Raw genomic sequence first — 20789 nt, 5'->3', positions numbered from 1 at the left:
TTAATTTAGGTATGCAAGAATTTTAACGGATGGCCAGTTAATTTTCTTTAATTAGGTTTTGGAAACACTTTTAAAATGACTTGTAGTGTGAGGTTAGGAGTAACAAACACGAGTTAAAATCCTGGCTTTACCATTTAATATTTGAATGGATTTAGACAAGTCACATAATTTCTCTGAGTTTTTCTATAATCTTATTGTCTCACAAGGTTATAAAGATTAAATGACAATGTATGTAATGTGCCAGGCCCATTAAAGTAGTGGCTACTGTTATTAACTGTGTTTTTGGTTAAGAAATGGAAGAAAGATAGTGGTGAGTACATCTGTGAGTGGAAAGGTTTGGTTAAATCCTATTGGGGAAAATCTGAGCCCGCTAAAACATGACCTTGTTTGGTAAGTGGGCCATGGGAGACCTAGACATACCCCTTTTAAAATTTTATGCATATGTCACTGGACAAAAAGGTTTTCTGTGTTAATGTCCGTAGTATCTGAAACACATGGACTGTCTTCTCTTAGCCATACCCTCATAGCCATCCCTTAAGCCCTCCAGGATCCCCAGTGTCCTCATTAGTAAACGGGAAGAAGTCTCTCTGGTGAGTAGAGAAAAACAATCAAGCATAAATACAAATAAAATGAATAAGTCATGGGGATGTAATGTACGGCATGGTGACTATAGTTAATAATACTGTTTTGCATATTAGAAAATAGCTAGGAGACTGGATCTTGATGGTTCTCATCACAAGAAAAAAATTGTAACTATGCATGGTAAAGGATGTTAACTGGACTATTGTAGTGTTCATCTTGCAACCCAATCAAAAAATGGGCAGAAGATCTAAATAGACATTTCTCCAAAGAAGACATGCAGATGGCTGAGAGACACATGAAAAGATGCTCAGTGTCGCTAATTATTAGAGAAATGCAAATAAAAACTACAGTGAGGTATCACCTCACACTAGTTCGAATGGCCATCATCAAAAAGTCTACAAATAATAAATGCTGGAGAGGGTGTGGAGGAAAGGGAACCCTCTTGCACTGTTGGTGGGAATGTAAATTGGTACAGCCGCTATGGAGAACAGTATGGAGGTTCCTTAAAAAACTAAAAATAGAGCTACAGTATGATCCTGCAGTCCTACTTCTGGGAATATATGTGGAGAAAACTATAATTCAAAAAGATACATGCACCCCGGTGTTCACTGAAGCATTATTTACAATAGGCAACACATGGAAGCAACTTAAATATCCATCAAGAGATGAATGGATAGAGAAAATGTGGTGTATATATATACATACACACACACACAATGGAATATTACTCAGCCATAAAAAGAATGAAATAATGCCATTTGTAGTAACATGGATAGACCTAGAGATTATCATATGAAATGAAGTCAGACAGAGAAAGACAAGTATATGATATCACTTATATGTGGAATCTAAAAATGAACTTATTTACAAAACAGAAACAGACTCAGACATAGAAAACAAACTTATGGTTACCAAAGGGGATATGTATGTGGGGGGGTAAATTAGGAATTTGGGAGTAACTTATACACACTACTATATATAAAACAGATAAATAACAAGGACCTACTGTATAGCATGGGGAACTATACTCAATATTTTGTAACAACCTATATGGGAAAAGAATCTGGAAAAGTATGTATATATGAATTACTTTGCTGCACACCTGAAACTAACACAACATTGTAAATTAACTATACTTCAATATTAAAAAAAAAGAAAGTCACACAGCTAATGAGTGGCATAGCTGGCATTTGAATTCATTCCCTGATCACATGCTTAGAAGAAAAACAAAAAGAATAAAAACTTTCACAAAAAGCATAGTTTTATATCTTTCTGTGTTTTGACAAATATTTCTCAAAATGTTTAATTTTTTAATTTACCTGTTTAAAAATTCTGACTTTTGACACGTTTTAAATCCTAGCAGGAGTTTTAACCTAGAGCTGCATTGTGTAGAACTGTAATAAAGGTGTTCTTAGAGTGGGGTAGCTTGGTGATTAGATTACAAAACAAATGGAGGAAAGAAGTTTGGAAGGTAAGAATAGGGGTGGTGGTAGAAGAGAGAAAAAAGTGATTAAAATTACTGTAGTTCACTAGTTCTGAGAGGCATATTTTTCTCATATTTATAGCTCTGAAATAGTGGGGTATTCAAAGTTTTAAACTCATTATACACTGAATAGCAGCTGTGACATCGTTGTCACTGCCCAGCTTACGCAAACTTGGTTATAACTGATAATATTGTCATTAGTTCAGTTGAGTTGTGTGTACTGTTGGTGCATAGTTGTTGAGTTTAATCTCTTAAGTATCCTTTAAAAGATCATTTAGCACTTAAATAAAAAGTTACTGTATTTGCAGAAATACATGGAAGAAATAAATTAGGAGTTTGGGATTAACATATATACACTACTATATATAAAATATGTAAATAAGGACCTACTATATAGCACAGGGAAATATACTCAGTGTCTTGTAATAACCTGTACTGTAAAGACTCTGAAAAAGGAAATATATATATAAAACAATCACTTTGCTATATACTTGAAACTAACACAACATTGTAAATTAACTATACTTCAGTTTTCAAAAAAGAAATTCATGGAAACACAAGAGTGATATAAGATAAAAATAGGGCTAAATTCAAAACAGGTATTTCAATACATAATACAGGATGTGACTAAGTGTAAGAGAACATTAGGTCAGTTAAATCAGCCATGGTTTTTTTCCTTAATGGTACCCAAAATAATGCAGCATCTTATGATTGGAGTCATTTTACAATTGATGGTATCTTATATATGATGAAATACAATACTTAGAGTGTCTAAGGAGAATATAAATTTTTACCTAATTGCAATTCTGAAACAGTGAAATCAGATATTTTGAGAAAGAGAATCACTTCCAAATTTTTGTGGAGTTCTCTATACTATAAAGTAAAAATGAAAGTCTGCAGTTAAAACTTCTATTTCAAAGCAATAGTTTTATGTTTGGTTCCTAACATCGAGAGCCCAGGGTAGGGGATTTGTTAATTTTTAAAAAGTACTGGCAATTTCAAAATCAGTGGGGAAGACTACTGTAGAGATTGCTGAGGTAAAGGGAAGTCATTTAGAAATGATAGGAATCTCTGAAGTAATCTTTTATTTGTGTGTTTTAATGATTCAGATGTAGTCTAAATTCATGTATTTTCTAAAACCAGCTTCACCTGATTTTATGATTAGTGGCATCTTACAGTAGCTTTTTAGGTTTGATGAAATATGGTGATTATGTTGAGAAGAACAGAATTAATGTGAAAGGGCAGAATAATTTAGATAATACTTTTCAAAAGCTTTTTATCATAAAAAATGTTTATTTTTTTAAATTTAGTGTAGGAAAAAGAAAAAAAAGTCTTGACTCTTACTATCCAAATACAGTTAACATACTCAGTGTACTGTTTTCCTGTCAATGTTTTAGATTTGTAATTACTGTGCATACGATTAAGTATTATATCTATTTTAATCACATAATCTTTTTTTTTTTTAATTTTGATGCAGACTAAGCCAGAATTCCCAAACTGTTTTAGAAAATACTAGTTCAAATAAATGTTAATTAGGTGTTCCTTGCTTAGTATTCCATGGTTAAATACTTTGGGAAATGCTTCATAAGTATATCCTTTACAGAAATTATAGCTTGGGCATTAAAAGAAATAACTCCAGAATCAGACAGACCTAAGTTTCAATCATTTACTAACTAGCCACATTAATTGGCAAATTAATTTTAAGTCAAGTTTTCTTCTCTGTATAATGGAGATAATTACTGTATTTGTAGATGATCTGTGTAAAGCATTTAGCCAGCCCACAATAAATGCTCTTCAAATGTTACCTATTATTATTAACTTTATCATCTGTGAGAAACCCTTTACGTGTTAGCATATTAAAAGTTCGGAGGACGGGGTTCCCTGGTGGCACAGTGGTTGAGAGTCCACCTGCCGATGCAGGGGACACGGGTTTGTGCCCTGGTCCGGGAAGATCCCACATGCCGCAGAGCGGCTGGGCCCATGAGCCATGGCCTCTGAGCCTGCATGTCTGGAGCCTGTGCTCCACAATGGGAGAGGCCACAACAGTGAGAGGCCCGCATACCCCCCCCAAAAGAAAAAAAGTTCGGAGGAGACTAAGGAAACTTCTGAAGTTTTGAAATCCAGCAGGTACTCAATGTAAAATTGAAAATCACTGGAGCAGTTGGCACAGAGTAGTGAAATGAGCGCTGGGTTGAATGGCAAAACATTTTTCTGAGCTTTAAGCAATGATGTTGTTAAGCTAACAGTGTTGCTCTAGACATAACCTCTTTTAAAAAATTTTCTCCAGTTTTCTGTGTGTCTCCTATTTGTCTAAAGTGTAGTGAGTACAAGGAACATGTTTAATCTTGCTTCCTACTATAAATCTGGCGCATGCTCAAAATCAGGGACCATAAGTAAAATTTGGGTCATGAATGTGTTATTTATAGGGACCTGGCAAGTAACATAAATGGCAAACAGGGACTGGTGGGTGAAGTCTGTTTTGCCTTGCTTAAAGGCATTCACATTCAGTTGTTTCAAATACTGATCTGTTTGGTGACCATTTATAATCCCTAGAAGAGACTAGAGTTCAGGATCAAACTGTTGAGAACATCAGCATTAAAGGGATAAGAAAAAGGAGATGCTAAGGAAGTAGGTGAAATCAGGTGAAAGTATCCTCACTTTATAAATTAAGAACATGAAGCATAGAGAAGTTAAGTACCTTTACCAAGTTTGTCACACAGCTGGTAGTATGTGATTCAACCAAGATTTGTTGGCTGTAAATGCTTTTTAAAAAAAACCTATGCTCTCCTACCTGTGGTAGCAATCATTATCTGCATACTACTAGAAAACATTGACATAAACTTATGCATCCTACTTGTATTTTTGAAAAGTTTAAATGACAGTTAATCAACAAGTAGTAGAAAACCTGTTTCCAGAGCTTCTAATTCTAAAAATCAATAAATAGTTCTTAATATTTGAGAACAGTTTTGTCAACACATAGACCTGATTAGAAATTAATCCAGAGGCAGAGTCAAGATGGCTGTGTGGGAAGACACGGAGTTAGCGTCTCCCCACAACCAGGGTGCCTGCCAGCCACTGGTGGGGACCTCTGACGCCCAAGAAGATGGGAGGAACCCCAAAGTGAACTGGTAGGATGTAGGGGGACTGAGAGGGGAGGAGAACTGGAGGCCAGACAGAATCGGCACCGCTGAGGCCGGAGAGATCAGGAGAGGCAGGTGGGAGGGGACCTCTGGGAGGAGTGGAGGGCGATTGCCCCATCCACTCTGGCATGGGGAGCCTGCTGAGCTCCCAGGCCAGCCCCTGCCCGCCAAACCCCCATCCAGGCTGCGTGGGTCCTTGGGGGCATAGGAGGGAGGCTAGGGAGATCAGGAGAGGCAGGCGGGAGGGGCCATCCAGGATGAGTGGGAGAGGAGCAGAGGGTGATTGCCCTGCCCACTCGAGCCTGGGGAGCCTGCTGAGCTCCCAGGGTGATTCCCCTGCCCTCCAAAGCCCCCTCAAGGTCATGTGGGTCCTTGGGGGCATAGGAAGGAGGCTTAGGGGAGAACAGGAGAGGCAGGTGGGAGGGGCCCTCCCAGACTGGAGGAGCAGGAGAGGAGAGGAGGGCACTGTCCCCACTCGAGCCCATGAAGCCTGCAGGGCTCCGAGGTGAGGTCCCCTGCCCTCTTGAGACCAGGGTTCGGGGGACACATCTGGGCCCCTTCTGTTCCTTGAGCCTAAGCCCAACCCCCACAGCCCCCAGAGCCTTTTCCAGCCCTGTGGGTCCTGAGAATTGGCCCCACCTACCACCCAAACCTCACCCTTGCATAGGCCCCACCGTCCACAGCCAAGGTCTTTGCCCCCTGTATTTCTTTTCTTTCTTTTCCCTCCTCTTTTTTAGTATTGTGATACTGATAAACCTTCCAGTTCTTGATTGATCTACATTTTTTTTTATATTCTTCCTAACATATCTGTTAGTTTCCTAGTCTAATTTTATTTTTTACTTTGTTATTGTTGTGTTTTTTGTTTCTTTTTTTCTGCCACACCAGGCAGCTTGCAGGATCTTGGTTCATGAGCCCGGGGTTGGGCTCAAGCTCCTGAGGTGGGAGCTCTGAGTCTGAACCACTGGACTAACAGAGAACCTCAGACCCCAGGGAATATTCGTCGGAGTGAGGTCTCACAGAATTCCTCATCTCAGCACCAAGACCCAGCTCTGCCCAATAGCCTAAAAACCCCACTATTAAAAGTCTCAGGCCAAACCAGTAAGACAGGAACATAATCCCACTTATTAAACAACAACAAAAAAGATGAGATGACAAAAAATATGTCACAGATGAAGGAGCAAGGTAAAAACCTACAGAAGACGAAATAAATGAAGAGGAAACAGGCAATCTACCTGGCAAAGAATTCAGAGTAATAATAATGAAGATCCAGAATCTTGGAAATAGAATGGAGGCACGGATTGAGAAAACACAAGAAATGTTTAACAAAGATCTAGAACAATTAAAGAGCAAACAGAAAGAACACAATAACTGAAATGAAAAATACACTAGAAGGAATCAATATCAGAATAACTGAGGCAGAATAATGAATAAGTGAGCTGGAAGACAAAATGGTGGAAATAACTGCTGAGGGGCAGACTAAAGAAAAAAAAATGAAAAGAATTGAAGACAATCTCAGAGACCTCTGGGACAACACCACATTCGAATTATAGGGGTCGCAGAAGAAGAAGAGAAAAATAAAGGGTGTAATATTTGAAGAGATTATAGTTGAAAACTTCCCTAAGATGGGAAAGGAAATAGTCACCCAATTCCAGGAAGCACAGAGAGTCCCATACAGGATAAACCCTAGGAAAAACACACCAAGACACATATTAATCAAACTAACAAAAATTAAATTCAAAGAAGAAATATTAAAAGCAGCAAGGGAAAAACAAAAAATAATATACAAAGGAATCCCTGTAAGGTTATCAGCTCATTTTTCAGCAGAAACTGCAGGCCAAAAGGAACTGGCAGGATGTACTTAAAGTGATGAAAGAGAAAAACCTACAACCAAGATTACTCTACCCTGCAAGGATCCCATTCACATTCGATGGAGAAGTCAAAAGCTTTTCAGACAAGCAAAAGCTAAGAGAATTCCACACCACAAACCAGCTTTACAACAAATGCTAAGAAACTTCTCTCAGCGAGAAACACAAGAAAAAGACCCACAAAAACAAACCCAAAACAATTAAGAAAATGGTAATAGGAGCATACATATTGATAATAACCTTGAATGTAAATGGATTAAATGCCCCAACCAAAAGACAAAGACTGGATGAATGGATACAAAAACAAGACCCATCTATATGCTGTCTGCAAGAGACCCACTTCAGACCTAGGGACACATACAGACTGAAATTGAGAGGATGGAAAAAGATATTCCATGCAAATGGAAATCAAAAGAAAGCTGGAGTATCTATACTCATATCAGATAAAATAGACTTTAAAATAAACAATGTTACAAGAGACAAAGAAGGACACTACATAATGATCAAGGGATCAATCCAAGAAGATATAACAATTATATAAGCACCCAACATAGGAGCAGCTCAATACATAAGGCAACTGCTAACAGCTATAAAAGAGGAACTTGACAGTAACACAGTAATAGTGGGGGACGTTAACACCTCACTTACAGCAATGGACACAACATCCAAAATGATAATAAGGAAACAGAAGCTTTAAATGACACAATAGACCAGATAGATTTAATTGATATTTATAGGACATTCCAACCCAAAACAGCAGATAACACTTTTTTCTCAAGTGCACATGGAACATTCTCCAGGATAGATAACATCTTGGGTCACAAATCAAGCCACAGTAAATTTAAGAAAATTGAAATCATATCAAGCATCTTTTCTGACCACAACGCTATGAGATTAGACATGAATTACAGGGAAAACAACATAAAAAACACAAACACATGGAGGCTAAACAATACATTACTAAATAACCAAGAGATCACTGAAGAAATTAAAGAGGAAATCAAAAAATACCTAGAGACAAATAACAATGAACACATGACGATCCAAAACCTATGGATGCAGCAAAAGCAGTTCTAAGGGAAGTTTATAGCTATACAAGTCTACCTCAAGAAACAAGAAATGTCTCAAATAAACAATCTAACCTTACACCTAGAGGAACTACAGAATGAAGAGCAAGCAAAACCCAAGGTTAGAAGAAGAAAAAAAATCATAAAGATCAGAGCAGAAATAAATGCAATAGAAACAAGGTAAAAAGTGGCAAAGATCAATAAAACTAAAAGCTGGTTGTTTGAGATAATAAAATTGATAACCATTAGCCAGACTCATCAAGAAAAAGAAGGAGAGGACTCAAATCAATAAAATTAGAAATGAAACAGGAGAAGTTACAACAGACACCGCAGAAATACAAAGCATCCTAAGAGACTACTACAAGCAACATTATGCCAATAAAATGGACAACCTGGAAGAAATGGACAAATTCTTAGAAAGGTGTAACCTTTCAAGACTGAACCAGGAAGTAATAGAAAATATGAACAGACCAATCACAAGTAATGAAATTGAAACTGTGAATAAAAATCTTCCAACAAACAAAAGTCCAGGACCAGATGGCTTGACAGGTGAATTCTATCAAACATTTAAAGAAGAGCTAACACTAATCTTTCTCAAACTCTTCCAAAAATTGCAGAGGAAGGAACATTCCCAAACTTATTCTATGAGGCCACCATCACCCTGATACCAAAACCAGACAAAGATACTACACAAAAATTATAGACCAATATCACTGATGAATATAGATGCAAAAATCCTCAATAAAATACTAACAAACAGAATCCAGCAACGCAATAAAAGGATCATACACCATGATCAAGTGGAATTTATCCCAGGGATGCAAGGATTCTTCATAATATGTAAATCAATCAATGTGATACACCATATTAACAAATTGAAGAATAAAAACCATATGATCATCTCAATAGATGCAGAAAAAGCTTTTGACAAAATTCAACACCAATGTATGATAAAAACTCTCCAGAAGGTGGGCATAGAGGGAACCTACCTCAACATAATAAAGGCCATGTATGACAGACCCACAGCAAACATCATTCTCAATGGTGAAAAACTGAAAGCATTTCCTCTAAGATCAGGAACAAGACAAGGATGTCCACTCTCCCCACTATTATTCAACATAGTTTTGGAAGTTTTAGCCACAGCAATCAGAGAATAAAAAGAAATAAAAGTAATACAAACTGGAAAAGAAGTAAAACTGTCACTGTTTGCAGATGACATGATACCATACATAGAGAATCCTAAGGATGCCACCAGAAAACTACTAGAGCTAATCAATGAATTTGGTAAAGTTGCAGGATACAAAATTAATGCACAGAAATCCCTTGCATTCCTATACACTAATGATGAAATATCTGAATGAGAAATTAAGGAAACACTCCCATTTACCATTGCAACAAAAAGAATAAAATACCTAGGAATAAACCTACCTAGGGAGACAAAAGACCTGTATGCAGAAAACTATAAGACACTGATGAAAGAAATTAAAGATGATACCAGCAGATGGAGAGATATACCATGTTCTTGGATTGGAAGAATCAATATTGTGAAAATGACTATACTACCCAAAGCAATCTACAGATTCAATGCTATCCCTATCAAATTACCAATGGCATTTTTTACGGAACTAGACCAAAAAATCTTAAAATTTGTATGGAGACACAAAAGACCCCGAATAGCCAAAGCAGTCTTGGGGGAAAAAAACGGAGCTGGTGGAATCAGACTCCCTGACTTCAGACTATACTACAAAGCTACAGTAATCAAGACAGTATGGTACTGGCACAAAAACAGAAACATAGTTCAATGGAACAAGATAGAAAGCCTAGAGATAAACCCTCGCACCTATGGTCAACTAATCTATGACAAAGGAGGCAAGGATATACAATGGAGAAGAGACAGTCTGTTCAGTAAGTGGTGCTGGGAAAACTGGACAGCTACCTGTAAAAGAATGAAATTAGAGCCCTCCCTAACATCATACACAAAAATAAACTCAAAATTGATTCGAAACCTAAATGTCAGCCCGGACACTATAAGACTCTTAGAGGAAAACATAGGAAGAACACTCTTTGACATGAATCACAGCAAGATCTTTTTTGATCCATCTCCTAGAGTAATGGAAATAAAAACAAAAATAAACAAATGGGACCTAATGAAACTTCAAAGCTTTTGCACAGCAAAGGAAACCAATAAACAAAACAAAAAGACAACCCACAGAATGGGAGAAAATATTTGCCAACGAATCAATGGACAAAGGATTAATCTCCAAAATATATAAACAGCTCATGCAGCTCAATATTAAAGAAATAAACAGCCCAATCCAAAAATGGGCAGAAGACCTAAATAGGCATTTCTGTAAAGAAGACATACAGAGAGCCAAAAAGCACATGAAAAGCTGCTCAACATCAACATCACTAATTATTAGAGAAAGGCAAATCAAAACTACAGTGAGGTATCACCTCACACCAGTTAGAATGGGCATCATCAGAAAATCTACAAACAACAAATGCTGGAGAGGGTGTGGAGAAAGGGGAACCCTCTTGCACTGTTGGTGGGAATGTAAATTGACACAGCCACTATGGAGAACAATATGGTGGTTCCTTAAAAAACTAAAAATGTTTGTGTAGGATCCTTCTCTATTCTCTCTTTTAAGACTTCATGGCTTACATGTGTGGATGTGTTTTCCACTAAGATTTCTCTGTTACTAACATTGTTTTCTCTAAGATTCTGGCTTTGCAGACATTTGAGGAGCAACAGGGTATTCTGTATTCACTTTTGGTAAAAATTGGCAGAATTTAAAAGGTTATATATTCATTTTCATTTTTGTAAATTTTTTCCTCTGCATTTTCTAAACTATTAAATAATAGTCGATGAGGAGTTTACTGTGACTTTTCCAGGTTAACCACCCACCCCCCATTTGTATTTTCTTCATTACTAGCAACTTTATAGGGTTTTTAAAATTGCTTCCATATCATAAATTGTCAACTTTAGCATAAAGTGTTTTGGGGTTGGTTTTCTTTTTATAAAAATAGTAAACATCTTAGAATGTTCTTTATATAGGATGGTTATTGCCTAATAATTTGAAATTTAAAGCAATCTTGTCCACTACTAGCCATTTTTTTATCAAAAAATGTCACTGTTTATTGAGTGTGCATCATTTATTTAAAATTAGAATTATTTCAGCAGTGCTTGTGGCATACTTTGGATTATAAATTGATGTTAAATTAGGGACAAAGAGCAGTTCATAGTATTGTTAATGATTAACCATGTCTTTTCTGAGTGTGACTATTTGTCTTAACATTTGGCAGTTAGACTTTAACGTGATGAATTAATCTCAGAATTTTGCTTATGTATGCATTTTTCTGCTTACTGATATCTTGTTTTCTAATTTCTATGCATTATTATAAAGTTAAAATTCTAATTCAATTTTTTTACAAAGGATACAGTATATATATACTGATAATTATTTCTGAGTAGGCATGTGTTTAATATTGGTGTTTTCCTATTTGTCGACCTTTTTCTTTTAATATTTGTCTTTTCTAGTTTACATGTTCTTCCTTACTTGTAAGTTTGTGCATAATTAAATAAACAGTAGAAATATCCAATATATGAAAGAAACATACAAAGAAGGAATTCAGCAATTGTCTTTACTTTGCAACTCAGGTGCGTACTCAGTTATCCCTTAGTTAAGGTTGTTGTTAGTCTGTCCCTTAGTGTTCCTATCTTATGTCATAGTATTCTGTAGTATTTTAAAGCTTTTTTAAAAACTTTCCAACCTAAAATATGATTAAATAGCATGTTTTCATGCTTTTAGGAAAAAATTGATTTTCTTTTCCAAACAGAATGAGGAATTAATCTATTAACATTTCTGCCTCTTGTTTGGTTTGTTGCTCTTCAGAGGAAGAGTATTTTTCTAACATTGTTCTGTTACGGTAGAAAATGTTTTTCGTCTCATACTGCTTGTTCATGGTGTCCTGTACAATAAATTTATTCATTCTACAGTATAATGTATCACTTTCATTTTTTCACTTAGGATTTTCTGCCGTTTCTTGGCAAAAATGGCAACCAGTGATGCCGTTCTCAAGAGACTGGAACAGAAGGGTGCCGAGGCAGATCAAATTATTGAATATCTTAAGCAGCAAGTTGCTCTTCTTAAGGAGAAAGCAAGTAAGGAAATTTGAAAATTTAAATTTTCTAGGGAGATAACTTAAAATGAATTCATATATTGACATAACAAAAAAATATATATATGTTTACCACATATATTATTACTTCACAAACTTGATGATGAGTTCTATATTCCTTGAATATTACAATTATGGGTGAAATAATATAGGGTTAAGATAAGCTAGAATTGGTGTATAGTGAATATGTGATATTTAGAGAAAACAACATTATTTTAAGACTGATAAAAGAAAATACTTAAAATAAGTTGGTATAGAATTAGAGATTAAAAGTGAATAAAATTGAGTGGAGTCAAACATGAACTCAAATATCTCCTCTAACCTTGTATAGAAGAAAATGTATACTTTCACATTACTCTCTGCTAGGGCATTTTCTGAAATGATTTTTACATTTTTTCCAGTGCTTAAGTTTTACATGGAAATTGCTATGGTGCATACAAAAAATATCAAATCTGAATTTCTGCTTTCAAAATTTAGGTTGTTTTCTGTTTTGTTTGTTTAAGTATATTTTATTTCTCAATAGCCAACGTTAATGTTATGAAAATTTCAGAATCTTTACCATCACTTATAGAAGTAAATGCTTTTCTTTGCTACATAAAACTGAATGGCTTATAGAATCCTACATTCATTCTCTAAAAATTTTTCCCATTATCAATTTTTTTCTTAATTTTAAATACTGTTTTAATTATTTTTATAATGTTTTATAAACATTGTTATTGTTTTTCTTAAAATTTTAAAAGGATTTTCCTTATTTTTAAAAATTCTTAATATTTTCATTAGTAAGGTGAAGAGATTAGAGATATATGTAATATAGAAGAGAATTAAAAAAGTAATCTGTGAATAGTAGTAATAATAAAAATGTGTATTTCAGTAAGTAAATACTTAGGCAGGACTATACTACCTGACATATGAGAGGGTTACATGCTACATGGTTCACATACATGGTATCACCAAAAATGCAACAGGTGTAATACAGATTGATACAGTAGTGTGCCTTTGTATAGACAACTCAGATACCAAAAGCAGCTTTCAGTCATGTTTTTGATTTACTCAGAATGATGAATGATTCTTTATGTAAAGCTCTTGAACAAAACCAAGTACAGTCTACTCTTGATTTACGTGGTACTTGATTCCTAGAAAATTCAGAGTATAATGAAAATGTTTAAGAATGTTTATATATAAAAAGTAATTAGGATCTAGGCTCAAATAATTAACAGGATTTTCACTTATACAAATGTACAATGGGCCGCTGCAAAATCCTGCAGAATGTAAGACGGTTCTTCATTTTACTGGAATATCTAGCATATTTCAGGACATCTGGCATCCCTGACCCCTGCCTAACAAATGCCAGTAGTGACTCCCATTATTTGTGACAACAAAAAATACTCCCACAGATTTTCAAAATCCCACCTAGCAAGCAGTAGCAACCCCACCAAGAATCACTGTTTTTCTTTTATATTTTTGTATACCTTATTGCTGACCTTGAATATTATGTGTTGAGCAAATCTTTGAAGTTATTTCATTCATTAAATGTTTGACCAGCTTAACTTTTGAGACATTAGGAGTAAAAGATTATTCAGTTCCTTTTACAAGGTAATCACTGAAAAGGAAGAAATGAGAATTTTTTTTTATTGTTTGGTATCATTATTAGATCTTAGACTTTTTTAAAAGTTTAATATGTCTAATATTTGTCTCTCTTTCTTACAGTTAACCTGTTACTGACACTCTGAGCCAGGTTCATAAGAATGTTTATAAAAGCTAGGAAAATGATTGATAAACAAAACCTTTTATGTTGTTATTACTTTACAGATTTTTTCCCCCTTTTTCTCTCTTTTAAATATCGTGTTATTTTAATAAATACTAAACTGATATAAAGAAACTGGCCAAACATTTGGTTACTAGCTTTGTTTAAACTGGCTATGCTTTTTTTAAGTAGTATCCATAAGAAACCTTTCAGAAAACAGCTGTATCTTAACTGGTTGTTCTTGATCCCAGTTTTGCAGGCAACTTTGAGAGAAGAGAAGAAACTTCGAGTTGAAAATGCTAAATTGAAGAAAGAAATTGAAGAATTGAAACAAGAGCTCATTAAGGCAGAAATTCAAAATGGAGGTGATTAATTACAGAAATGATAGGTTTTTATTCATAATAATAATTATTATATTGTTTATTAAGTTAGGTTTTATGCTTGGTTACTCACTCATTCATGCATTTATCCTCTTATACTGAAGAGAAAATATAGACTTAGAAAATGCAAATAAATGATCTTGCCTAAGATCATGCAAAAAGTGTCAAAGCTGGAGTTCAGAAAGCTGTACTTCTAATCTCTGTACTGTGATCATCACTATTCCCTATTAAACTTGATCATCACTATTCCCTTGATCATCATCAACTATGTCACTATATAGTTGTTGAAAATAAGCCATAATAATATTTAGTTAATATTTACTAAGTTTTGCTTTATGCCAGGCACTACGTGCCAAGTGCTTCATATACATTATATATTTTATCCTTAAAATTACATATATACAAATATCCTTGTTTTACACATTGAAGCTTAGAGATGTGTAGTCATTTGCCTGAAATCAAATACTTTTTTTTTTTTTTTGCGGTACGCGGGCTTCTCACTGTTGTGGCCTCTCCCGTTGTGGAGCACAGGCTCCGGACGCGCAGGCTCAGCGGCCATGGCTCATGGGCCCAGCCGCTCTGCGGCATGTGGGATCTTCCCGGACCGGGGCACGAACCCGTGTCCCCTGCATCGGCAGGCGGACTCTCAACCAGTGCGCCACCAGGGACGCCCTCAAGTACTATTTTTAAGTTACCCAAGCCAGCATATAATTATCATTCCAACATTTATGTTGAAAAAAAAATGAAAATTTTTATTGAATTATTTTAAAGGTTTCTAGATAAATTCACATTATTATAAAATGACATTAATAGTATGAATAGTTCTATTATAATTTCAAAGTACCACATGGAAAAACATTTGATTATATTGTAGAAAATCCTTCCTGGGTGAATTAAGGAGGCCCAGGTGTAGTGAAACCCTGTCTTACTACTCCCTTTTGACCTTTATTCTCTCACTAAGTTATTCTGAATGCTCTAGTATGCATTCTACCCTAGCTAAATAAAAGTAAGAGGAAAAAGCCAATAATGTATGCTTAAAACTATGAACTGGAGAGAATATTATTTTCACTTGAAAATAATTGATGTTTTCCAAGATTAGGAGATTTGGAATACATGTGCAGAATTAAATAAACAGGTAAAATATTAGCAGTGTAAAACTGCTTTTCATTTCTCCCAGTTCTAGAAGATCTCCCTGTAAACATTAAACTTTTGAGCTGTGATCTTAATAAAACGCTGAAACAAACAGTTTGAATTAAAGTACTGAATTCTGTCTTGTTGAAACATAAAATAGGGGTAGATGGAGCTTCATATTACTAAAAGAAGCCTTGAAAGAACTTAAAAATACCTCTGAAAAGTGGTTTGAATATTGGCTGGAATATAAGCCACATCAAAATCCCTCACAAGATTATATTCTTCCATGTTCACTAGGCAGTGAGTATGTTTTTAACATTGCTGGAGCAATTTTCTTTACTTCTTTAAAATGTTTTTTGAAACAGAATTATGGGCAAATAATGCTGCTATCTCTCCATTACTTCTGATGATTGTTACTAAAACATCTTTTCAGTTGATTGTTCAACTTAAGAGAAAACCTGAGTGAAAAACATGCCATCTTGCCAAACCATGAGGGGGTGTAATCTCTGGAGATAGACAACCTGGGTATAAATTCTTACTTCCCTTACTCACTATGTGTGTGATGGGCCAGTTTCTTAACTTCTGTATGGCTCGGGTTGATCATCTGTAAATGTGGATATGAATAAAACTTATTGCTTAGGGTATTTATGAGAATTACAAGAGTTAATTCAGATAAAGCATTTTGAAAAGTGTCTGGGACATAGTAAGTTTATAATAAATATTAGCTTACATTGTTGCCATCTAAAATTTTCTCAGTTTAATCATTAGTGATTGAAGGAGAATAATGCATTTATTCTTTTATGGTTAAAATAAACTTTATTTCTTGGCAGCCTTTCTACAGTCTCAGATAGTAGAGACTTGATAATCATACACACTGAATTTCCTTTTTAAGAAGAGTTCATGTTCTACCATATGACCAAGCAGTTCCACTCCTAGTTATATATCCAAAAAACCAAAAACACTAATTCAAAAAGATACATGCACCCCAGTGTTCATAGCAGCATTGTTTACGATTGCCAAGATATGGAAGCAACTTAAATGTCCATCAACAGATGAATGGATAAAGAAGATGTAGTATATACATACAAACACAGTGGAGTACTGCTCAGCCATAAAAAAGCGTGAAATTTTGCCATTTGCAGCAACGTGTGTGGACTCAGAGGGTATTATGCTGAGTGAAATAAGTCAGACAGACAAAGGCAAATACTGTATCACTTATAGGAGGAATCTAAAAATTATAACAAACTAGTGAATTTAGAAAACAAACCAGTGGTTACCACTCAGGAGAGGGGAAGGGGGAGGGGCAATATAGGAGTTGGGGATTAAGAGGTACAAACTATTGTTTGTACAAGGATATATTGTACATTATGGGGAATATAGGCAATATTTTATAATAACTATAAATGGAGTATAACGTTTAAAAATTGTGAATCACTATACTGTACACCTGTAACATAATATTGTACAACTATATTTCAATTAAAAAAATAAAGAGTTCATATTTGTTATTCACAGTTTTCCATTTGTTTGTTGTTTAATATAAACGACATTATTTTCATTTTCTCTCTCAGTAAAACAGATACCATTCCCATCTGGTATTCCACTGCAAGCTGATTCTGTGGTTTCTGAAAATGTGATACAGTCTATACCAATAACAGCCATATCTTCTGGTGCCAAAGAGCAGATAAAAGGGGGAGGAGGAGAAGAAGAAAAGATGAAAGAGAAAATTGAAAAGAAAGGTATTTTTGAACTGTTGAAGTTATTTGGCGCTTGACTTGTTTATCACATGTCAGCATTTTTGATAATAATGGTGTCAAGAAGAAAGTTCAGACTTTTATGAACTAAAGTTAGGAACAATAGGATAATGGAACATGGAACCTGGGCTCTAAAGGATGACAGAATAAGAGTGTGGCATTTGAGGTAGAGGGACCAGCATAACTAAAAACAAAGTAGAGATTAAGTATAGAGGCCCATGTGTAGTTTGGTATGACTGAATTTAGGTGTATATATAGGGGATAGTTTCAGAGAAATCACAGGTAGAAAGTTAGCTTAGAACCAGTTGTGAAGATAGGAAAGGGATATTCCAGTCAAACCAGAATTTCTGAACTAGCATGGGGGTGTTGAAGTTTTAGGAACCCATTAAGATCTGAAGTGCAAAGTATATCACAGTCCACTTAGGCAACTAGAGTAGAAATCTTAGAGTCAAGCTTAACTTGTCCCTGTCCTTCAATTTCATATTTAATTGGCTACCAAAGCCTATACAAGCATACCTCAGAGATATTGCAGGTTCAGTTCCAGGCCACTGCAATAAAGCAAATATCACAAGAAAGCAAGTCACAAGAATTTTTTGGTTTCCTAGTACATATGAAAGTTATGTTTGTACTATACTGTAGTCTGTTAAATGTTCAATAGCAGTGTGTCTAAAAAAAATAGTGTATATAACTTAATTAAAAATACTTTATTGCTAACACATGCTAACCATCATCTGAACCTTCAGCAAGTCATCATCTTTTTGCTTGGGGAGAGTCTTTTCTCAATGTTGAGGGCTGCTAATTGATCAGGCTCATGATTTCTGAAGGGTGGGGGCCTGTGGCAGTTTCTTAAAATAAGACAACAGTGAAGTTTGCTGTACTGATTGAATCTTTCTCTCACAAACTATTTCTCTGTAGCACACATGCTGTTTGATAGCATTTTACCCACAGTAGAATTTCTTTCCAAATTGGAGTCAGTCTTCTCAAACCTTGCCATTGCTTTATCAACTAAGTTTATGTAATATTCTAAATCCTTTGTTATCCTCAACAATCTTCACAGCATCTTCACCAGTTGATTTCATATCAAGAAACCACTTTCTTTTCTCATCCATTAGAGGCAACTCCTTATCCATTAAAATTTTATCATGAGATTGCAGCAATTTAGTCACATCTTCAAGCTCCACTTCTAATTCTCTTGCTATTTCCACCACATCTGCAGTTCCTTCCTCCACTGAAATCTTGAACCCCGCAAGTTATATATGAGGATTAGAATCAGCTTCTTCCAGACTCCTGTTACTGTTGATATTTGACCTCTTTCCATGAATCACAAATATTCTTAATGGCATCTAGAATGGTGAATACTTTCCAGAAGCTTTTCAATTTAGTTTGCTTAAATCCATCAGAGGAATCACTATGTATGGCTGCTATAGCTTTAAAAAATATATTTCTTAAAGAATAAGACTTGCAAGTCAAACTTCTTGATCCATGGGCTATAATCTCATTGTACATCTTTATGAGAGCTCTTGGGTGACCAGGTGCATTGTCAGTGAGCAGTAACATCTTGAAAGGAATCATTCTTGTGAGCTGAAAGTCACAACAGTGGGCTTAAAATATTTTGTAAACCATGTTGTAAACAGACATAGTGTCATCCAGGCTTTGTTGTTCCATTTATAGAGCACAAACAGAATAGATTTAGCATCATTCTTAAAGGCCCTAGGATTTTCAGAATGGTAAGTGAGCATTGGCTTCAACTTCAAGTCACCAGCTACATTGGCCCCTAACAAGGGAGTCAGCTTGTCCTTTGAAGCCAGGCATTGACTTCTCCTCTCTTGCTGTGAAAGTCCTAGATGGCATCTTCCTACAAATAGAAGGCTGTTTCATCTGCATTGAAAATTTGTTGTCTAGTGTAGCCACTTCATTAATTATCTTAGCTAGATCTTCTGGATAACTTGCTGTAGCTTCTACATCAGCACTTGCTGCTTCACCTTGAATTTTTATGTTATGGAGATAACTTCTCTCCTTAAAGCTGATGAACCAAGCACTGCTAGCTTTAAACTTTTCTTCTTGCAGATTTCTCATCTCTCTCAGCCTTTACAGAATTGAAGAGAGGGCTTTGCTCTGGGTTAGGCTTTGGCTTACGGGAATGTTATGGCTGGTGTGCTCTTCTATCCAGGCCACTAAAACTTTCTCCGTATTAACAATAAGGCTGTTTTGCTTTCTTATCATTTATGTCTTCACTGGAGTAGCACTTTTAGTTTTCTTCAACTTCTTTGAATTCACAACTTGGCTGTTTGGCAGAAGAGATCCAGCTTTTGGCCTATCTTGGGTTTTGACATGCCTTCCTCACTAAGCTTACTCATTTCTAGCTTTTGAACGTGAAGAATATGTGACTCTTCCTTTCACTTGTACACTTAGAGGCCATTGTAGGGTAATTAATTGGCTTAATTTCAATATTGTGTCTCAGGGAGTAGGGAGGCCCGAGGAGAGGGAGAGAGACGGGTTGGCTTGTTGGTGGACAGTCAGAACACACACAACATTTATTAAGTTCAGCATTTTATACGGACATGGCTTGTGGTACCCCCAAACAATTACAGTAGTGACATCAAAGATCACAGCCACAGATCACCATAACAAATATAATAATAAGGAAAAAGTTTGAAATACTGTGAGGATTACCAAAATGTGACACAAAGACACGAAGTGAGCAAATGCTGTTGGAAGAATGGGGCCAAGAGACGCTTGATGCAGGGTTGCCACAAACTTTCAATTTGTAAATAATGCAGTATCTGCAAAGTGCAGTAAAGGGAAGCACAATAAAATCAGGTATGCCTGTAATTCCTACCACCACAACATATCTGGAGCGCAGCTCTGTTCCTCCGTTTTGTTAGGTGCTACCAGGTAGTTCATGTTCTCATGATCTCATCTAAATTAATGTTCAAGCCTCATTTTTTTCTAGTCTGTACTTCCATTGCTGCTAAAGCTATTTTTCTAATCATAAATCTGACTCCTTTTTTTATTTAACTTTCTTTTATTCCTTTCTGGACTTCATTTCCCCAGGCATGTCTAAAAATGTGCTTTTATAATTCATTATACATGCCTCTCATAGTATTTAAACTCAGTTAAAAATTTTTTGGAAAATATAAAATGGCTCAGGGATCTGTGAGCTAACCTAAGCCATTTTAGCACTTCTGAGTTCTTTTGGTAAGCATCAATAGCCTCTGTTAGAAGTAGTTAGCGGCTGTACATCCTCTCCTACATAACTTCACCACTAGGTGGTATGGTTACAAAGAAGGCAGTTCAGACTAATTCTTTCACTTTATGAATTTTATTAAGTAGGCACAGAACAGTCATGCAGCCTGTTCTTATAAGTTTGGTGAAGTCCATCCTCAAAGAGGATGCGTTACTGTGGCTGCAGGGTCAGTCAACCTTCTAGTCAAATGAGACAACAAAGTCTTCCTTTGGAGGAG

The 20789-nt window shown here is 35.7% G+C and overlaps 1 protein-coding gene across 10 annotated transcripts in view; it reads left to right on the top strand.

The window, feature by feature from the left end:
* AIMP1 (aminoacyl tRNA synthetase complex interacting multifunctional protein 1) overlaps positions 1 to 20789 on the top strand; it is a 129131-nt gene that overhangs the window by 1064 nt on the left and 107278 nt on the right. For 9 of the 10 annotated variants that reach the window (XR_016393223.1, XR_016393222.1, XM_089911603.1 and 6 more), the window contains exons 2-4: positions 12166 to 12299; positions 14312 to 14425; positions 17143 to 17310. Coding sequence is in view for 8 of the 10 variants with exons in the window: in XM_089911603.1 (XP_089767729.1) it covers positions 12166 to 12299; positions 14312 to 14425; positions 17143 to 17310 (416 nt within the window). In the remaining 2 variants the exon portion in view is untranslated. Of the gene's footprint in view, positions 1 to 11675; positions 11796 to 12165; positions 12300 to 14311; positions 14426 to 17142; positions 17311 to 20789 lie in introns of all 10 variants that reach the window. The other variant, XM_089911598.1, reaches the window with a different exon arrangement.

The sequence above is a fragment of the Delphinapterus leucas genome, chromosome 5 (assembly GCF_059928025.1).
Source record: "Delphinapterus leucas isolate spDelLeu-1000000601 "Yukka" chromosome 5, BTC_Dleu_Yukka2, whole genome shotgun sequence".
NCBI classification, from domain to species: domain Eukaryota; kingdom Metazoa; phylum Chordata; class Mammalia; order Artiodactyla; family Monodontidae; genus Delphinapterus; species Delphinapterus leucas.
This window is presented reverse-complemented; position numbering and strand designations above follow the sequence as displayed.